The sequence below is a fragment of the Loxodonta africana genome, chromosome 16 (assembly GCF_030014295.1).
Source record: "Loxodonta africana isolate mLoxAfr1 chromosome 16, mLoxAfr1.hap2, whole genome shotgun sequence".
In the NCBI taxonomy this organism is placed as follows: domain Eukaryota; kingdom Metazoa; phylum Chordata; class Mammalia; order Proboscidea; family Elephantidae; genus Loxodonta; species Loxodonta africana.
The window spans coordinates 3,951,824-3,970,545 of NC_087357.1; the positions used below are offsets into that span (position 1 = coordinate 3,951,824).

Sequence of the window (18,722 nt, forward strand, 5' to 3'; positions counted from 1 at the left end):
TGGGGACGTTATGGATGCCCCCACGTCCTCCATGGAGTCACCACCACAGTCACAGCCTTCACCTGATCATCAGGGACCAGTCTAGTTCTTCCCAAAAACCTTCCTCAGAGACACCATCTACAGTTACTAAGGGCAACCAAGGGGGGTGGGGGGGAATGTGCAGAAACTGAGCTCCTTACAGAAGCGACTTGGCCCCTGCACAGCAGGGAGGCTCCTCTCAGGACAGGGCAGGGCTGCGCTGTGGGGGCTCCTTCTGGGACGGGCTGGGGCTGGGCCATGGGGGCTCCTCTCTGGATGCCTGTCAGCAGAGTTGGTCCTTGGCTCTCGAGAGGAGCTCTAACTCTGGCTCATCAGACACCGACCACCGATGGCTCACTCAGGGGCTCCAGAAAGTTCCACCATGGTGCGGGCCCTCCTTCCTCCCTCCTCCTCAGAGGGAGGAGGTCCGAATTGGTCAGGTCCTCTCCGGCTTTCAGGGACAAGACGCCAAGCCCTGCTTTTCCACCTGGGTGACCACTTCTCCCTTGTCTGGCTGGTGGAGAGGGATCTGAGCTCTCCGGAGGCTGAAAGGATGGAGATGAGGTGAAGTCAGGGGAACTACGGTCATGGGAGGTGGAGGGGTGCAGAGCGAGGTCAGGCTAGGCTGTGGGCACAGAAGGCTGGGTTGGGGGACATGGGGAAGGGGATGATCATGGTCTCAGGGAGGAAAGGGCCCCTTGCGAAGCTCAGAGCCCAACCCCGCAGGGTACCCTACAGACCGAGATGGAATCTGAGGCCAGGTCCCACTCCCCCGCCTCGTGGATGGCAGCCAGGATCAGCCTTGGAGGGTGGCCTGGTGTGACAGTGCAGTGGAGATACTGCAGCTCAGCCCCACTATACACTGGTGAGAGGCAGCGCGGCCCCAGCCAGCCCAGCCGTCTCTGGCCGAACACTGTGTCACCCAGCTTGTGCTTGACGCCTACCCAAAAGGAAACCAACCACCGGCTACCAGAACTGCTTCCTGCCAGGCACCTCGGGGGCACGTACCACAAGGAACACACCAGAAAAGCGCCATGTGCACGCATGTTTTCCTAGGAGGGGTGGGTTGCCACGGGGGGCCTCTGCTCTCCTTCCCCAGGAAACCAGGCCTTTGTGTCTCTAGTTAGGGCAGACTCGCTGTGGACCCTGACCCAGGGCAGGGACTGCAGGTTCTGAAGGGTGCCAGGGTCTTGGACCACCCTGTGGAGCCCTGGGTAGCCAGCACCACCTTCCTGACGCCCTCTAATATGGGACCAGAGGCTGCCCCCTGGGCCCCTAGCGAGGCTGAGGTGGCCTCAAGGACGGAGCAGGCCTGGCTGGGGAGATCAGTCCCTGAGATACTCACCACATCAAGGAGCCAAGACGAGCTATGACCAGAGAATGAAAGCTAGGGAGAAAAATAAAAACAAAAATAGAAACTGAAAAGGAAGGGGAGGAGGGAGAAATGGAAGGAAAGAGAGAAAAGAGAGTTGGTAGTGTTTTTGGTGAGAAATAACGCACGACACAGACAGAATAGGATGAAGCAGCCAATGGGGGCTCGTGGGGGTTGGTGAGAGGGGGAGGCAGCCAGGGAGTCAGCTGGAGGGGGTGGGTGGCGGTCAGCAGGCGGTTCAGCTAGGAGGTCAGCCACGGAGGAGACCCACGCCGCATGTGCTGAGGGGCTGAGGCCCCGTGCTGCTCACTTAGGAGGGGTTTTAGGGAACCGAGTCTGGGTGTGAGTGGGGGGCCACATGCCCGTCCCCAGCACAGTGAGGCGGCTCCAGTCTCTGGGGCTCAGGCAGAGTGGTGACTGACAATCACGGAGGGCTTGTGGACAGACAGGAGCACAGGGATCCCCGTGCATGACAACACTCTTCTCAGTCCTGCTCAAGGCAATCAAGTGTGCCCCATGCCCGAGAGATTTAGCTCTGCCTCAAAGCTTCCTTCTGGTTGGGGGGTGGGCTCCAGACCAACTTACTAAGAGAAAACCCGGCAATGGTGCGACTGTTTGGAAATGCAGAGCTACTTCAGCTTGATTAATAAAATAAATGCCCAGTTTAAAAATTCCAGTCTTAATACAACAAACAACCACACCTGGAGCTGCAAAATGGAGGGAGGGGGCCCTCAGTCTGGGGGAGACATAGACCCGCCGTGGAGGCCTGAGCCCTGTAAACCTGAGCAAGCCCACGGGACCCCCAGTTGTCCCTGTGTTGCAGGCAGAGCCATCCTGTGGGCTGCCACGGGAGGTGCAGGGCACCTGGGCATCTGGTCGGCAGTAAGGGGTCCAGTGGGATGGGGACGGGCAGGGCTGGGGGGGCAATGGGGAGGACCATCTGGGCTGGGGGCTGCTGTGGTCATGGGCCAGAGGAAGGGCAGGGCTCCCCATCCCCCCTGGCAGGAAAGGACTCCTGTGGCGGGGGGCATCTGCTGACCCAGCCTCAGGGAGGGCCAACACTGGGAAGAGCCCAACCACACCAGCCTCCTGCTGTCTCTGAAGGGACAAAACTGGGAGGTGGCACCTGACTGGCCAGTCCACCCCGTGCCCATTTCAGTGAGACCACCCCACAGTGTGACCCCCAATTCAGAGAGGAGAACCCTCCAAAGCTCAGCAAAGCCCTGCAGGGAGCATTGGGGTTTCCTGAGCTCTGTCTCCTTGACTGGGGCTGGGGGTGGGGGTGGGGAGACTGTGGTATTCATATACACAGCACAGATCCAACAGCCCCCAGACAGGGCCGCCACCTCACAGAGCCCTGGACAAGCCTCTCGGGACAAGGCTCCACCTGACCGGAAGTCAGCCCTCCGAGCTCCCTAAACCTGCAGCAACTGCTTTAGGTGCTCGTTGAACGGGTGGCTCGTTCTCAAGCCGAAGAGTTCAGTCTTTCAGAACGTGCTTTTTAGACCCACAGGCCTGGGGTACTTGGGGGGGTCTAAGGCTTTAGCACAGCCCAGGGCATCAGTACTGAAAAGGCCCAGGACATTGGCCCACAGCACCTGCTACAGATATGGGAACTGGGGCCACGAGAGTGGGACCCCTCTGAGGTTTCCGGGCTGGCCCACCACCACGGGGATGCTCCCAGGCCTGGCTCTCCTGTCTCCCAGCCCCAACTCCACGCAGCCACCACCCTGAAAACTCTTTCTGTTCAACTCCACTCTGAACTTGGGTGTCTTCTGCTGGTGACACGTCCACTTGCTCCCCAGGGACCTGGCTCCGAGTTACTGTGTCCTCTCCTGGCCGCTAAGTGCCATCAGGACACACCAACATGTGCATTGCCTTTACCTTTTCCTCCAGCTCCTTTATTTGCCTCTTCTGAGCTTCTATTCTCTCTTCCAACTCTTTAATTCTCTGCAATGTTAAAAGCAGGACAGTCCTCAACAATCACAGCACTTGGAAAACCAAGTGGGAAAGAGTCTGTCAGGATTTTCTCACGTGCATTTGGTCTCATAGTCACAGAGTGGCAGGCATGCTGGGTGCTGGTCCTGTGACTCACAAGGCGTCTGACGTTTGTCTCTTTCCAAAGCTTGCCTGCACCCCCATGTTCAGAGCATGACAGACAGGCTGCGGTCAGAATGGGGCCAGAGCCTTCAGCTCGTCCTCTCTCATGGACTTTGAGAACGCTCTGGCTCATGAGAAGGGATTGGCTGGCTCTGTGTCGCCAGACATAAACCTTTCTCTGCCTACTGTTTAGTTCCAGCAGCTGAGCTGAAGGCTTCGTGGGCACCACTTCACGTGGCTGGGTCAGTACTTGCCAGTCTTCTGCAATCTCAAATCATACACCGTAATGCTGAGGCTAAGGAGATGGTGAGACGTCAACACTCAGCCTTCCCAGCCTCAGAGAGAAGCAGCTCAGAAAGCCACACAGCAGTGAGTCACAGGAGGACGTCCCTGTCAGGGTGGTGCTGCGTTCTGAACCCCAGTCTTTATTTTGGGGCCCTGGTGGTGCAGTGATTAAGAGCAGGGCTGCTAACCAACAGGTCAGCAGTTCGAATTCACCAGTTGCTCCTTGGAAACCCTATGGGGCAGCTCTATTCTGTCTTATAGTGTTGCTGTGAGTTGGAATTGACTCAATGACAATGGGTTTTTTTGTCTTTATTTTTGTACAAAGTGAAATGCCAATTAAATGCAAGTTTTGCGTGTCCACTCTGGACTTGGGCACCCTGCCAGGGGCCCTGGGGACACTGTGAACTTAGTCCAGCTGACAGAGTGCGGTGGCTGAAGGTGACCCTGATGGCCACTGAAGACCTGATGGGCATGTGGGGAAACTCACAATCACAGGAGCCAGGCAGCAGACGTCCTGGTGACTGACCAACTCTTTGGTCAGACATTAACCCACTCACATTAACTTTAAATTTTAGTAACTAGTTATTTGATTTTGCAAGTTGATCATTTTGCATTTGGGGTTTTTGTAACGTAGAGTAACACTTCTACAAAAGTCACTGCCAGGCCAACACGGCCCATACGGAGGTGCTGAAGCACGTCCAGTCAGCCGGGGTTGCCTCACCTCTTGCTGGAAGTGAACCAGCCTGAGATCACGAAGTGTCTCTGAGGCCAAGAAAAGGCTCTGCCACTCCTGCCTGCCCGCATGCACCTGGCCCCAGACTGCGCCCACACCATTGAGGGAAGCAGTAAGGAAGAGTCCAGGCAATCTGGGGACTGAATCCTGAGGCCTCAGGTACATGGCCCAGGAAACTGGTCTGGTGGACAGGTGCAAGGGTGTGGCACCAGGGCTGGGAGGTCCTGCCATGGGAGGGTCTTGTCATTGAAGGCCCCGGTCATTGGAGAATCCAGGCATTGGAGGCTCTGGCCATTGAAGGGCCTGGTCATTGGATGCCCAGGTCATTGGAGACCCTGGTCATTGGAGGCCCTGGTCATTGAAGGGCCTGGTCATTGAACGGCCTGGTCATTGGAAGCCCTGGTCATCATGGGAGCATGGCTTGGCTCCAGGCAGGCATCTGGCCTGGCCTTGCCCCACTCCTCCCTGTCCTGCCACCCAGCCTGCCCGCGCGCACCTGCTGTGCCAGCTGCAGCAGCTCCATGCGCTCCCGCAGGATCTGGGCATCACGCTCCCGCAGCTCACTCATGACCTGGCGCTTCCACTGCTCCACGGCGACCTTGAGCTTCTCACGCTCCTCCTCTGACAGCATCTGGCACACCTTGGCCCCGGCCTCCTGCTGCAGAGCGTCGTACAGCATGGCTTCCAGCTCCAGGATGTGCTGGGGGGATCCCAGGAGACCGTCGGTCCTCACCCCCTCCCCAGACCTGCCAGCCCTCCCCAAGAGGCACCTGAAACTGACAGGGCAGTGGCCTGAGGTCCCAGGATGACAGCATCCCCCTCACCTGGGCCCACAACGCTCTAAACAGCAGAAAATCAGCACAGGGGCAGGGGTGGGGGGGGTGGTCATTTCACTTCCATAGGAGTGCCAATGGCAAAATGCTTGTCATGTCATTAAACTTAGGAAAAACGTGGTCAGCAGGTATTTCCCACTAGAGTGAGATGATAACCAGAAGGGGCAGAGTGGGTGGAGAGGGCTTGCCTCGAGGAAGAAGTAACAGAGGAAGGGCCTCTGCCTTTGCCCCAAATGCCATCTGACCCTCCAGACCCCTGGCTTCATGTATTGTCCTTCATGAGGAGGAGGCACAGCTTTTGCAAAGATTTGCTTGACATTCACAGGAAGAGGGGCCCGTCCTTGGCTCTCCACCCAGCCAGGCAATCTACCCACACATCTCACCCGGCCACTGCCCACCCCTCCTCGCCCACCCATCCCTCCACTGTGGTCCTCTCTCTACGGCCCACTCTGCCTCCACACAAGGCCTCCACCCTTTCCCCGGCCTCAGCCATCACTCCAGCTTCATTACCTTCCACTCTCCCGGCGATAAACAATAGGATTCCAGTCATTCTATCTCCCACCTCTTCCATGAGGCAGAAGATCTTACTAGCCTAGTTTACAGACGAGGAAACTGAGGCACAGAGAGCACAGAGTGTTTTGCTTGACATCCTGCAGCTAATAGGGGGAGGCCTGGGCCCCCAGTAGGGTCCGGAGAGTGCTCTTCCCACTGCCCATGCAGCCTCCCAGCACTCAGAACCCCCATCATGCTGCCATGGGTCCCCAACAGCGGGCCACCCACATCACATCCCTGTGACCATGACTGTGGTCCTCAAACATCTGCAGTGCCCTTCTCCAAGCTCTCCTGACAGGCCTCTACTGTGTGGACGGCTTGGGGCCGGGCAGTCCTGGCCGTTCGGGAAGAGCAATAAGAATGGGAAGAGAAGGGTAGTTAGGGGTCACAGTCCTCATCATGAATGTCTGCGGATGAACTTGAACTGCAAAGACCCTTTCTCTTATGAGTAGACACATAAGAGGCAGAGAAGTTGACTTGCAGAGTAGGGACAGGCCCTTGAATACCCTCACCCATGAGAAGACCTGTGGGAGGCAGAGCAGCTGACAGGGAGTGGGCACAGGACTACGAGGGCACAGGACCCAGCTCATGGATGATGTCATGATGCTGAAGATAAAGGAAGAACTGAGCTACGTACCATCATGGGAGCAGAGCTGGTGTGGATCTGGGGTGGATGGGGGTTCATGGAAGCCACGGCGACACAGGAATGAAGCAGGCCAGGGGTGTAGCTCCCCCTTGACGCTGCTTTTACCCAAAATCCATACAATCAGCAAGGAACTGCCAAGGACAGACACAAGCTGTCCCTTCGCAGTAACTCAGCAGCAAAGACACAGCCCTTTGGATGAATTCCTAACCCAACGAGCTGTCACAGAATTGGCTCTGACTCATGGAGACCCCACGTGTGTCAGAGCAGGACTGTGCTCCACAGGGTTCTCAATGGCTGATCTTTGGGAAATAGATTGCCAGGCTTCTCTTCTGGGGTGCCTCTAGACTTTGGTTAGCAGTCAAGTCTTTGACTATTTGTACCAGCCAGGGACTCCAAAGATTTATCAGTTTGATCTAGGGCAGCTTAAACCTTTCCCTTGGGAAATTTTACTGACCACAATTTATGAAAAAGGGAATTCTCAGGTTACAGGAGAAATCAACGTTCCCTTTCCTTCAGGCAAACAGATCACGAAAACTCCTTCCGGTTTGGTAGGAAGTTTAGGAAATGAAAGACCATGTTTGACGTAACCGACATTTTATCGTTCTGACATCCACAAAATAAGCTTCCCACAGTGGGCAGGCCCAGCTCACAGGACCCACAACAAAGGCCACTTCTTAGGGCAAACGGTAAGCTTCAGCTCCTAAAAGAGATGTGGTGGACCGCTGGCTTAGATTTAGAATCACAATGGCGTCGCTGAACCAAGGCAGCTGATGCTAATCTGGCCTTTCACACCAAGAGTAAATCCCTAAGGATGGGCGAGGCGCCCTCTGGAGGACCACTCCTGCGCTGCTCACGCTGCTCTCCCATTTTATGGACTGGTGGCTCAGTGGTTAAGAGCTCAGCTGCTAATCAAAAGGTTGGCAGTTCGAGTCCACGAATCACTCCTTGGAAACCCTATGGGGCAGTTCTACTGTGTCCTATAGGGTCCCTGTGAGCTGAAATCAATTTGATGGCAATGGGTTTGGTTTTTGTTTTCTTGTGCTTAGAAGCCCCTGGGTGGTGCGAACAGTTGAGCACTGAAAGGTTGGAGGTTCGAGTCCACCCAGAAGAACCTAGGAAGGAAGGCCTGGCCATCTACTTTAAAAAAATCAGCCACTGAAAACCCTATACAGCACAGTTCTGACGCACATGGGGTTGCCATGAGTGGGGGTTGAGTCGACAGCAACTGGTTTCTTGTGCTCACAGAGCAGAGAGTGTATGAAGACCCGCAGGTACCCCAGGGTCCTGCTCACCTGGGCCACTTGGGGCCCAGACTGTGCCACCCATCTGGTTGAGCTCATGAAGGACCGATTAAAGGTGCAACAAAGGTTTGTTGTTCAGGGAAAAGTCCAAAGCAAAGACCAGATGAGTTGTGGAATGACTTATTAAGGACATCATACATAAAGAAAGCAAGGGGTCATGACAAAGACAAGAAAGAAAGAAAAGATCAAAATGGATATCCGAAGAGACTTTGAAAGTTGCTCTTAAATGTCGAGCAGCTAAAGTAAAGGGAAGAAATGATGACGTAAAAGAGCTGAACAGAAGATTTCAAAGGGTGGCTCAAGAAGACAAAGTATTATAATGAAATGTGCAAACCCTTAAATAATGACTTAAGAAAACAAGGTGGCAAGACAGAACATGCTGGCCTTCCTCTTGGAATCTGGAGGACGAGACACTGACCAGCCATGGCCCAGTGCTGCCCCCAGAGCCCTGACCTGGAGGGACACCAGGGCAGGTGAACGTGGAGAGATGTGACCTAAGTGTGAGCACAGACTCCAGTCTGAAGCCACAGTCCCCGCTGGCCGCGGTGGGGGGTCCCCTGGGGCCCCAGAGGGTCTGCTGGGTGCACATATTGCCCTCACCTTGTGAGCCTGGTCCAGAGTCTGCTTGCGGTAGTCCAGCTCCTCGTCCAGGTAGCCCTTCTGCTTACTGAACAGCTCCTGGGAACAGAGAACCGGCCTTGGTTGGCACCTGGGTGGTGGCGGCACTGTGGGGCACCCACCAAGGCACCCACCTTTTCACTCTCTAGGTCGGCCATCTTCCTCTGCAGGGCCAACTCCGTCTCTTCGATCTGCTGGAGCCACTGGGCACAACAGAACGAGCAAGTCACAGGGACCCTTGGGGCCTTCTCTGTCCTCCAGCTCCTCCTGGGGAGGAGGGTGCTGGGCGGGATCCTGAGCTCCGTGGCCCCAGGGTGTGGCCAGGTCTAAGCTGCCCCTGCCCCAGTGCCCTCCCTCCCCCCCAGGGTGGGAGGATGCTGGCTTGGGGTACAGGGGGCAGAGTTGGCCTGCAGGGCTCTGGCTGGAGACAGAGGGGTGAGCTGTCTTCCTGAGCCACATCCTCCCACCCTCTCTCCTCTGCCCCTTCCTGTTGAAGAGCTTGTAGAGGCCGCCCTGACCACAGCCAGACAGGTGGCCCCAGGGTGTGGGGAGGTCAGAAGGGTGGCAGCTATGGGAGCAGGAAGCTGGGGGGTTGGGAGCCTGGGGGGACGGCCCTCAGAGGAGGGTCTTACAGGCCTAACAGACTGTTTTGCAGGCCCAACCTCATGGCTGAGTTGGCCTGCACCCACATCTCCCAGGGCAGGGGGCTGGAATGACCCTCCCCAGGTGACCCCATCATGGAGTGTGTGCATGGTCACCATTACCTTTTCGGCCAAGGTCAGGACGGTCCTTGCTTGGATGACAACCACTTGCTCATCGTTGGTCAGATTCTGCCCCAAAGCAGAGCACAGTTAGTCAGGGCGACAGCTCCTGGGGTGTGTCGGGGGCTGGATCACAGTGAGGGGTGGCTCCTACTGAAGCCCTCCTGGGCTCTGACCCCACACTCCTGGCACTGTTCGCTGGGTGCCCTGACTGCTGGTGACGGGGCAGTCTCGGCTAACAGCTGCACAGGCCCGTCAGAGCCACCGGTGGCTTAGTAAGCAAGCGGCCACGGGCTCTTCAAGAGAGGAGGGCTCCCCACTCTGGCCCAGCCCAGCTCTCCATGGGCAGAAGCCTCTGCACTGTGGGTGGAGGATGCGCTCACAGCTGGGAATGGCCCCAACGCCTGCAGCTGGCCTCCCCTCATTCCCTCCCTGCCTCCCCCAGGAGCCCTCAGGCTTTGGGACCAGCACTACCACTCACGGGCTCCCCAGGCCCTGGCACCTGACCCTGGGCCTCACCAGTCCAGTGTTCTCAGGACAGCCAGGCTTAAGACTGGAGGGGGAGGAGTGAGGGGAAGGAGGAAAGAGGGGAGGAGAGAGGAAAGGAGGGAGGGGAGGAGAGGGGAGGAGGAGGGAGGGGAGGAAGGGGGAGGGGAGGAGAGAGGAGGAGGGAGTGGAGGAGGAAGGAGGGGAGGAGGGGGGAGGGGAGGAGGGGGGAGGGGAGGAGAGGGGAGGAGGGAGGGGGAGGGGTGAGGGGAGGAGGGGTGAGGAGGGAGTGGGAGGGGGAGGGGAGGGAGGACAGGGTAGGAAAGGCACAGAGGACGGAGGTTGGGGCAGGGACTTGGCAGATTGCTGCAGTGGAGTAGGCTCTCACAGCACCCCCAAGCCTGTCAGGCAAGCGGAGCCTTTCGCTGGGACACCCTGTGTCCCTCCACCTTCTGCAGCGCAGCTCCCTGAGGGCTCCTCCTCAATTTTCTCCCCCCACCCCGCGCAGTCAGCACGGGGGTTCCTGCTGTGGGAGCTGCTTCGAAGGCTACAGGCAGAGGTGGTCTGTCTGTGTGGCCTCTGACTCTGGCTCCGCGGGGGACTCTCCCACAGGGCAGGACTACTGGCTAGGGTATGACGCTCCTTGTCCCTCCTGCTCCAGGAACCCGGCCAGGTACCTCACTCCTTGGCCAGGGCTTTGTGTGATGGCCAGGCTTGAGAGGGGGGACTTGGGGGTGGACAGGGGCTGGGAGCTGGCTTCAGGGTGACTGTGGGACTCCCAGACACAGTTAAACTGGGCTGACACCTGGTGTGGTTAAAGCTCTTCTCCTGCTGCCCATGTGCAGCAGTGGTGGACAGGCGTCCGCTTCGCCCTCGCCAGCCTCTTCTCTCAGCTCCCAGGGCCCTGCCCGCTGGGGGCAGCAGGTCAGGGTTAAAGTGCCCACAAGGCTGTTGTGGGCGCTGCAGCATTCACTGGGGTGGGACTGAGTAGTGAAGGCATCTGTGGACTGGTCTGTCCTGTCACCTGCTGGTGGCCCAGCCTGTCCTGTCATCACTGGTGGCCTGTCCTGTCATTGATGGTGGCCTGTCTGTCCTGTCATCTGCTGGTGGCCAGTCTGTCCTATCACCTTCCTCACCAGCAGCCCACTCTTGGCTCCCAGATGGGTTTCGTAAGCTTGGACCCTGCACAGCACCGTCCTGGGTTACTGGCATGTGTGGTTTCTGCTTGTGTGCTCAGCAGTGGCCTTGAGGTCAGACCAGGAGGACATCTCCGCTCATCCGAGGAGCTGTTCTGTGTGGCCCTGAGCATAACACGCAGAGGTGTGCCCAGTCCCACTCACCTCTGAACTGGGCTAGAAGAAGCTCAGAGCCCATGTGGTGTGGGGTGGCCACGCACACTGGCCGTGCTGGGGGCTCCGAGGGGCCCTGAACCGGTCTGTGGAACGGCTCCACCTGTCCTTGTGCTGCCACTAAATCAGCTCTGTGGCCCTCAGGGCCCCCAGGGCCTCACTTTGTCCAGGTGGGAAATCCTCCCAAAAACCCTGGTGGGGCCAATGCCCAGGGCTGGATCCGGAGCTCACTGCCTGAACGGGTTGGGCCTCCCATCCCCAGGGCTACGATGGAGCCCCATGTCTGAGAGAAGGGTGATGAGGCTGGAAAGCCCCCCCACAAGGGTCTCCCTCCTCTTCTCCTAGCTGCTCCCCAAGTGAGGGCAGGCATGGGGGGGGTCCCATCAACACAGGGCCTGGTATAGGGGTGGGGGTGATGAGTGCAGATGGACAACCCAGGGCAGATGAGGGGCACGGGCCCTCTGCCACTGGGAATTCACACTCCTCCACGGAGTCTGCAGCAAAACCCAGACTCCTGACCAAATGAGGTCTGGGGATTTCTGTGGACTTGGTTTCTCTAGCTGTTGCCCCCCACAAGTATAATCTAAGGTCTGGCAATAGGACGTGCCCCCCCCCCCACCGCAAGAGCCCCAGGTGTCCTGGACTGCCAGGTGGCAGCAGTCCACCCCCACCCAGAGTACGAAGGAGTCTGAAGACTGGGGCAGAGGTGTGTCCCCGGGGTGCTATGGTCCATGAGCAAGTGCAGGAGCCACGGGAGGAAGGGGAAAGCCCCTGCATGCAAAGGGGCCATTCCAGGCGCTCCAGGCCGGGAAGGGGCTGGGACTTGGGCTCAGGGCATGGGCATGCACAAGTCAGGAGAGCGACATACACTTACGGCGTTATCTCCCAGGATGTCAAGCTTCTTCATCAGCTCTGAGACCAGTATGTCCTGGGGCAGAGGGAAGAGCGGTGAGTGCAGCCAGGCGACTGCGGGGTGAAGGGGGTGAGCAGAGCTGGGAGACAGGGAGATTGGGAGATGGGTAGTGAGAACAGGGTGAGTGTGGTGGGGTTACTGGTGGGGTGAGCAGGGCTGGGAGATGGGAAGGCGGGGAGGCGGGTGGGGAGAACAGGGTGAGTGTGGTAGGGTGAGTGTAGTGGGGCTACTGGGGGTGGCGAACGGGGCGAGGGTAGCTAGACGGCTGGGAGGGGATCCCAGGGCTGGGATTTACCGTCACGCCCTCGGCCTCACAGTACACCTGCAGAGGGCTCCTCCCATCGTCCACAAAGGGCACGGGCACGTGGTGGAAGTTGATGGCAGGTGACTTCCTTTCTCTCTCCTGGGACAGGGGAAGAAGCTGGGCACAGGTGGGCTTTGGCCACCCTGTCTCCTCCTCCAGGGGCTGGGCCAGGGTGGGCCAAGGAGCAGGGTAGAGACACAGGCCACCAAGCGTGGGGTCAGCCGGGTGTTCCTAGGAGCTCAGCCCCCTGCGCAGAGCTCTTGAAGGCAGCAGGGCTCCCCTAGGCTGGAAGGGCAGGGTGACCCTGGCATGGGCCTCGCAGGAGCCTGGCACTGTCACCTCAGCCGTGTGGCCTCGGGCAGGTCGCTGAGCTCAAGCCCAGTCCTCGTTGCTCACCCATCAGGGTGGCTCAGGTGACGGGCTCAAGTGGGGGCTCAGGTGGGGTTCAGGTGGGGGGCTTAGGTGGGGGCTACACGAGCCTAGGAATACTCGGGTGTGAGCCCTTCCTGCCCCTGATGTCCGAGGCGTGGAGGTGTGAGCCCTCCCTGCCCCTGATGCCCAAGGTGTGGAGGTGTGAGCCCTCCCCGCCCCTGATGCCTGCAGCGCACGTGCACCTCAAGCTCTAGGATCCGGAACTCCAGCAGCTCGTTTTGGTCTTTCGCATCCTGGACCTCGTGTTTCAGCCGTGCTTCCTCTGTCTCCATCTCTTTTATCTGGGAGATCAGAGGTCACTGGCCTCAGAGTGAGCCAGAGTCTCCTACCCCGAGGAGGCCATTTGTGGCTTTTGGGCAGAGCAGACCACCTGTGTGCAGCTGACCTGCCCCATGGGGATGGAACTAGTCCCTAGAGGCCCCCCAGAGTATTGGACGGAGACCTCACTGCAGACTGTGTTCTTGAATGTGTCCCATGAGGCTGCGGGGACCCCGTCTCCGTCTCCCAGCTGAACTCCAGGGCCAGTACAGGGGGCAGGGAGCCCTAAGGCTGAGGGGCAAGCCCTGAGCCTGCCCTGGCCGTGTAGGAACAGATGGTGGGAGGAGACACCCACTGAGGGCAAAGGCAGGAAAATGTCCTGATCCACTCCAGGCCTCGCTGGACACCAGCGGCCAAGGCAGTGTCTCCATCACTCATGCTGACCCAGCACTGAGGGTGCTCCCACCACCTGGGCCCTGTGTGGGGTACCTGGCTCCCTCGGCACTGCCTTTGCTTAAGGGGCTATTTAATAGGACCATGATGTGCGAGCACCATGTGCGAGGCCCACACTGTCCCACAGTGCCCTGTGGACGGACAGGAAAAATGGCCCCCGAGGGCCCAGCAAAGAGAAATGGCTCAGCCCACCCCCCTAAAAGGAGGTCAGGTGACTGAGAGGCTGCTCTGATGCTGGAGGGATGACAGGTTGAGATTCGCCTAGGAGCAGAGGCCCCAGGTGGGCAGGTGAGGGCCTTAGACACAGGCTTCTTGTGCTGAAACACATGTTGGCGGCCCACAGGGAGCCCCAGGTGCTCACAGTTAAGAAGGGGACCGGCCCAGAGCACGACTCCCATCGGGTAAGGGTTTAGGTTGGGGCTGCCGGGCTGAAACGGCAGGCAAGCTGCTTGTGTTCAGAGCTTGGCCATCTTGGCTTCCAGAAGGCTGCTCCCCACCCGCGGCCACCCTGCCCTCTGAGGGTGGGGGCACGGCCTTCCCAGGTTTCTCTGCCAGGGGATGAGGCAACCACCAGCTGCTGGGGAGAGGTGGCAGGGCTGCTGCCGCCTGAGTGACTCTGAGGCCTGGGGCCTTCCTGCCTCTGGACTGTAACCAGCCCTCCCATTCCACATGAACTGCTCAAACAGTTCTGGGGTCTTATTCCCCAAATTGGAAGTGTCATCTCAGTGCTGTGATCACCTGTCTCCACCTTGGCTGAAGGAAGGGCCCCGCTAGAGGAGGCCGTGATGGAGAGGGGACTCTGCTCTACCCTGACTGCACACCCCAGTGAAGACGTGGGGCCTTTGAGGCAGAAGCTGAGGCCATCGGTGAGAACAGCCAGCTGCCCACTATGCTTTCTGACCAGCCAAGCTAGTGTGGGGGTGACAGGGACAATGTCCAGGGGCCGGGAGCCTCTCAGTGAGCTGGCTGCTGGGTATTCCAGAACCATACTCCCAGCTGCCCAGCAGAGATGGAAATGGACACCCAGGCCTTCCTTGTGGACTTTAAAGGACGTCTTCCCTGAGCGCCATGTGGCCTCTGAGAGGGACCTGGTTAGACACAGGCCCCTGACCCAGCCAGGCTTTCAACTTGGACGATTCCAGTGGCTTCAAAAGGCCACTCTTCCCAACGTCACAGTCACCAAACACTTGCCAGCAAACAGCAGGAATCGAGAAGCCTGCAGAGGCAGGGCTGTTCATGGGAGCCAGCCCCCAGGCCCCCTTCCAGCCCATCATCACCCCCAGAGGCAGAGAGGAGAAAAAGTCAACCCGGAGACACTGACAGGCCCTGCAGAGAACAAGGCACAGAAGGGCCTTGGGCAGGGTGGTCAAGAACCCAAGCCCCCACCCCACCTAGCACCACAGGCCCCCACATCTTCATGGGCCCTCAGGGAGCCTGGACCCACTGGGCACCCAGATTCGGACGGGGCCTGGGATATACCTTCTCCACAAGCTCTTGATTTCTCCGGTACAGGGCTTGCTTCTCTTCAATCCACTTCATGTCCTTGAAAACGGAAAATGAAGAAACGAACACACTGCAGAAAAAGTAATCTCAGAGCTCCCGTAGGACCCGCCTGGCACCCCATTGGCTCCCAAGACGAGGTGCCCAGAGCCCACCCGCCCAATGGACATCATGCTCCAGATGGCCCTAACAGTGCCCACCCATGGGAGCCACAACACAGCTGGAAGAGCAAGGATCCTGGGACCAGCAGGAGAGCCACTCTCAGCGCAGGCTTCCTGGTCCACTGAGCATGTGGACCTGAGGTCAGAGGCCAAACCTGCGCTCTTTGGCCCAGCGTGCGGATGCCTCGATGGCCAGCCTCAAGGTCAGGCCTTGGACGGCATCCGCCTCCTGAGCACACGCCTCTTCCTCCTGAGCTCTGTGGCCTTCCCACCACCAGCAGCACTTGGAGTACAAAGCACAGTGTCAGGAAGAAAGCTGGCTGCCTCAGACACTGAACTTTGTTCTTTTCATCAATCTACATATCCTTTCCAAGTCTGAAAGACTTGTTTTTCCAGGTGAAAGGAAGCTGTATTCTCCTTCCTCTCCTCTTCTTCCTCCTCCTCCCCCCTCTACCTCTTCCTCCTCCACCTAGTTTCCCAACCACCTTGGCCACCTTCTTTTCCAGCATAAACAATGTGATGGCAACATCTGCAAAATGGCCTCAAACACTGAATTAGGCCTCAGGGATTTTGCTCTCCGGGTCAGGGACAGGCTGGGCTCCAAAAGCACCATCCCTGCAGCCCGTGTGTGAGGAGGCTCCAGACAGGCTTTGAGGTAGCCCTGTGGCGTGAATCAAGCCCAGTTACAGGGATTCTGGGAATCACGCATCGGTAAAGGACCTTGGCAATGTGGCCGACACTTGTGTGGTTCTCTGTCCATCCATGAATTAACATGTATTTACTAAGAACTGCTGTGGGCCTCCTGGACAGATAGATGGTGACCCCAAAAGTGCCTGGGCCCCCAGGGAACCTTCCATGTTGAAGCCGTCCACATGGGGGTATAAAGTTGGCTCAGTGTGCTGACCTCGCAGGTGGAAGCAAATCATGCGTGTCACGTGCATGCCCATGTTCGCTGCCCTCCTCAAGGCAGACACTTTGCACACCCCTAGGTCCCCCTGCACCCTTCCCAGTCCTGCTCCAGCCCTCACCTGCCCCTGCTCCGCCAGGGCCTTCTCCAGGTCCTCGATCCGTGTCTGCGCACACAGTACTTCTGCTTGTAGCTGCTCACGGGTCTGTAGGATGGGAGGAGAGACATCAAACTTTCTCTACAAGCCAAGAGGGGACAGACGCTCATGGGTCTGCAGGATGGGAGGGGAGATATCAAACTTTCTCTACAAGCCAAGAGGGGACAGACGCTCATGGGTCTGCAGGATAGGAGGAGAGACATCAAACTTTCTCTACAAGCCAGGAGGGGACAGATGCTCACAGATGGGGACGTCTTAGGAGGACAGATCTGCCTGGGTTTGTCTAATCGAGAAGTGGCCACTAACGGACTCCTCTGGAAGAAATGCTCACAGAAGGGAACCATCTTAAGGCCTACTTGAAGAAAGTGGTCTCACTCAGATTCTAGGGGAAGCTATACATTAATTCTGAGAGATCTTGAGATAAAATTCTAGTTCACAGGATTCAACAGCCAATGAGAACAACCAAGATCCTGTTGTGAGCTCTGCTTGGTGCTGGCCAGGGGCTTTGTCTCTGTCTCTTGTGATAAGGATGAAAACTCAACAGAAATGACACTCACATACCCACTCACATAGACATACAGACACTCATATACATACACTTCACACAGATGTACAGACACACATACATGTACACTCACTCACAGACATAGACACACAGACCCATTCACACAGATACACACACACACTGAAACACCCATTCACACACAGGTACACACACACCCATTAACACTCAAATATACACATACATATACACACACAGATGTACACTCACCCATACATAAACACATGTACAGTCACTCATACATACACACACCCCTCAGACACTCTTACATACATATACACACTCACACACCCATTCACACAGGTATACAGACACACACATACATGTACACACATACACACCCATTCACACAGATATACACAGACTCACAGATGTACATTCACATAAATACACACTCACCCACAGACACACAGACAAGCCCACATATACTCACACACCCACTCACACACATACATAAAACACACAAACACACACATACATACACTCGCATACACATAAATGTGCACACACATATACATACACTCAGACATGCACACATACATGCTCACATGCACATACACATTTACACTCACACACACACTCACATGCACACACACACTAGCACACACTAACACACACACTTACATGCACACCCACACAGACCACCGACATACACTCTCACACTCAGTTTTGCTCCCTGAATGGTCTGCCCTGCAGCGCCTCCAGGGGGCACCATCACTGCGCAGGCACCTTGGCACCTCTGGGTTCTTTCTATCTGCAGTTTGCTTTCGCTTCGGCTCCTTTCTCCCAGCCCACCAGATGTTCAGAAGAAGGGTAGCCCTGGGGTGTAGAAGGCCCCACCTGGTCACCCTGACTTCCAGTAGGGCTGCATTCATCAGCTCTCATGGAGCCGGGTGGAGGCAGGCACGGCCTGTGAGCTCAACGAGTGCTGAGCGGGGGGATCAATTTAGCAATTTCCAGTACCGCTCGAACAAGCCCTCCCTCCTGTGCATGCAGCAGATTTGCAAGGAAGGTGAGTCCATCTCAAAGGTCTGTGTCCCTGGTCGGGGTGGCCTTCTGGGAGACGGCTCCCCTGGGGACCATCCTTTGCCCGTGTCCAGCCCGCTGTGGTGGATCGTCCTCCCACTGCCCAGGTGGACCCCAGGCGGCCGGTGCACACTGATTTCCGATGCCCGTGAGTGTCCCAAGAGTGGAAAGTGCCCATAGGGGCAGCAGGCCCGTGAGGTGGGAGGCCACGGGAGCATCCCTGCAAAGTCTGTGGCCGAGAGGGGAAGGCTGTGGCCCCAACATCATGGAATGGAAGTCATTTAGACCTTAACTTCTCGCTCAGCGTCCAGAGTCCCTCCGACCTGCTCCTGCAGCAAGGCGTAGGCGCGCTGCAGTGCCTGGTACTCCATGGTGAGCTGTCGGAAGCGCAGCTCTGTCTCCTCCTTGGCCACACCCTGTGTACAGAGACAAGGTGGCGTTAGGACTGGGAGGCCAGCTCGCAGGATGTCCCCAGTCAGCAGAGAGACGGTGCAGAGTTAGGACTGGGCTCGCACGAGACAGGCACGCAGAACACACCCAGTCAACAGTGACGCCCCTAACCTCCTTTCCCTCCTCATGAAATCCACGGAGCTCTTTCCTCTTTAGAGATCCTTCCCTCCAACTGACTCTCCAAGTGGGTGGTGGTTACTGGGGGGAGATGCTGACCTGTGACCTCAGCCGTATTTGGAGGCAGAAGTGAGCCCTGAGCCCCAGGTGAGAGGCTCTGAGTTGAGCTGGCTCCCCGTGGAAGCCTAAATGGCTGGGGTTCCTGGTGCCAACCAGACCACCGTACACCCTCCATTACTATGTCAGCCCCCTCCATTCCTGCATCAGCCCCCTCCATTCCTGCGCCAGCCCCCTCCATTCCCGCGCCAGCCCCCTCCATTCCCGCGCCAGCCCCTCCATTCCCGCGCCAGCAACTCCATTCCCCCGCCAGCCCCTCCATTCCCGCGCCAGCAACTCCATTCCCCTGCCAGCCCTCTCCCTTTCTGCGC

The 18,722-nt window shown here is 57.7% G+C and overlaps 1 protein-coding gene across 21 annotated transcripts in view; it reads right to left on the reverse strand.

Moving 5' to 3' along the window:
* Positions 1-1,385: 1,385 nt before the first annotated feature.
* JAKMIP3 (Janus kinase and microtubule interacting protein 3) overlaps positions 1,386-18,722 on the reverse strand; it is a 51,046-nt gene continuing 33,709 nt past the window's right edge. For 6 of the 21 annotated variants that reach the window (XM_064269152.1, XM_064269149.1, XM_064269144.1 and 3 more), the window contains 12 exons: positions 18,015-18,143; positions 16,104-16,187; positions 14,894-14,956; positions 12,886-12,984; positions 12,263-12,370; positions 11,929-11,982; positions 9,223-9,288; positions 8,593-8,661; positions 8,441-8,518; positions 5,005-5,208; positions 3,275-3,340; positions 1,386-1,436 (listed from right to left, as the gene is read on the reverse strand). In XM_064269152.1, coding sequence (XP_064125222.1) covers positions 1,386-1,436; positions 3,275-3,340; positions 5,005-5,208; positions 8,441-8,518; positions 8,593-8,661; positions 9,223-9,288; positions 11,929-11,982; positions 12,263-12,370; positions 12,886-12,984; positions 14,894-14,956; positions 16,104-16,187; positions 18,015-18,143 — 1,071 coding nt within the window. Of the gene's footprint in view, positions 1,437-3,139; positions 3,341-5,004; positions 5,209-8,440; positions 8,519-8,592; positions 8,662-9,147; positions 9,289-11,922; positions 11,983-12,262; positions 12,371-12,885; positions 12,985-14,893; positions 14,957-16,103; positions 16,188-18,014; positions 18,144-18,722 lie in introns of those variants that run through there. The other 15 variants (XM_064269150.1, XM_064269148.1, XM_064269139.1 and 12 more) reach the window with 11 other exon arrangements.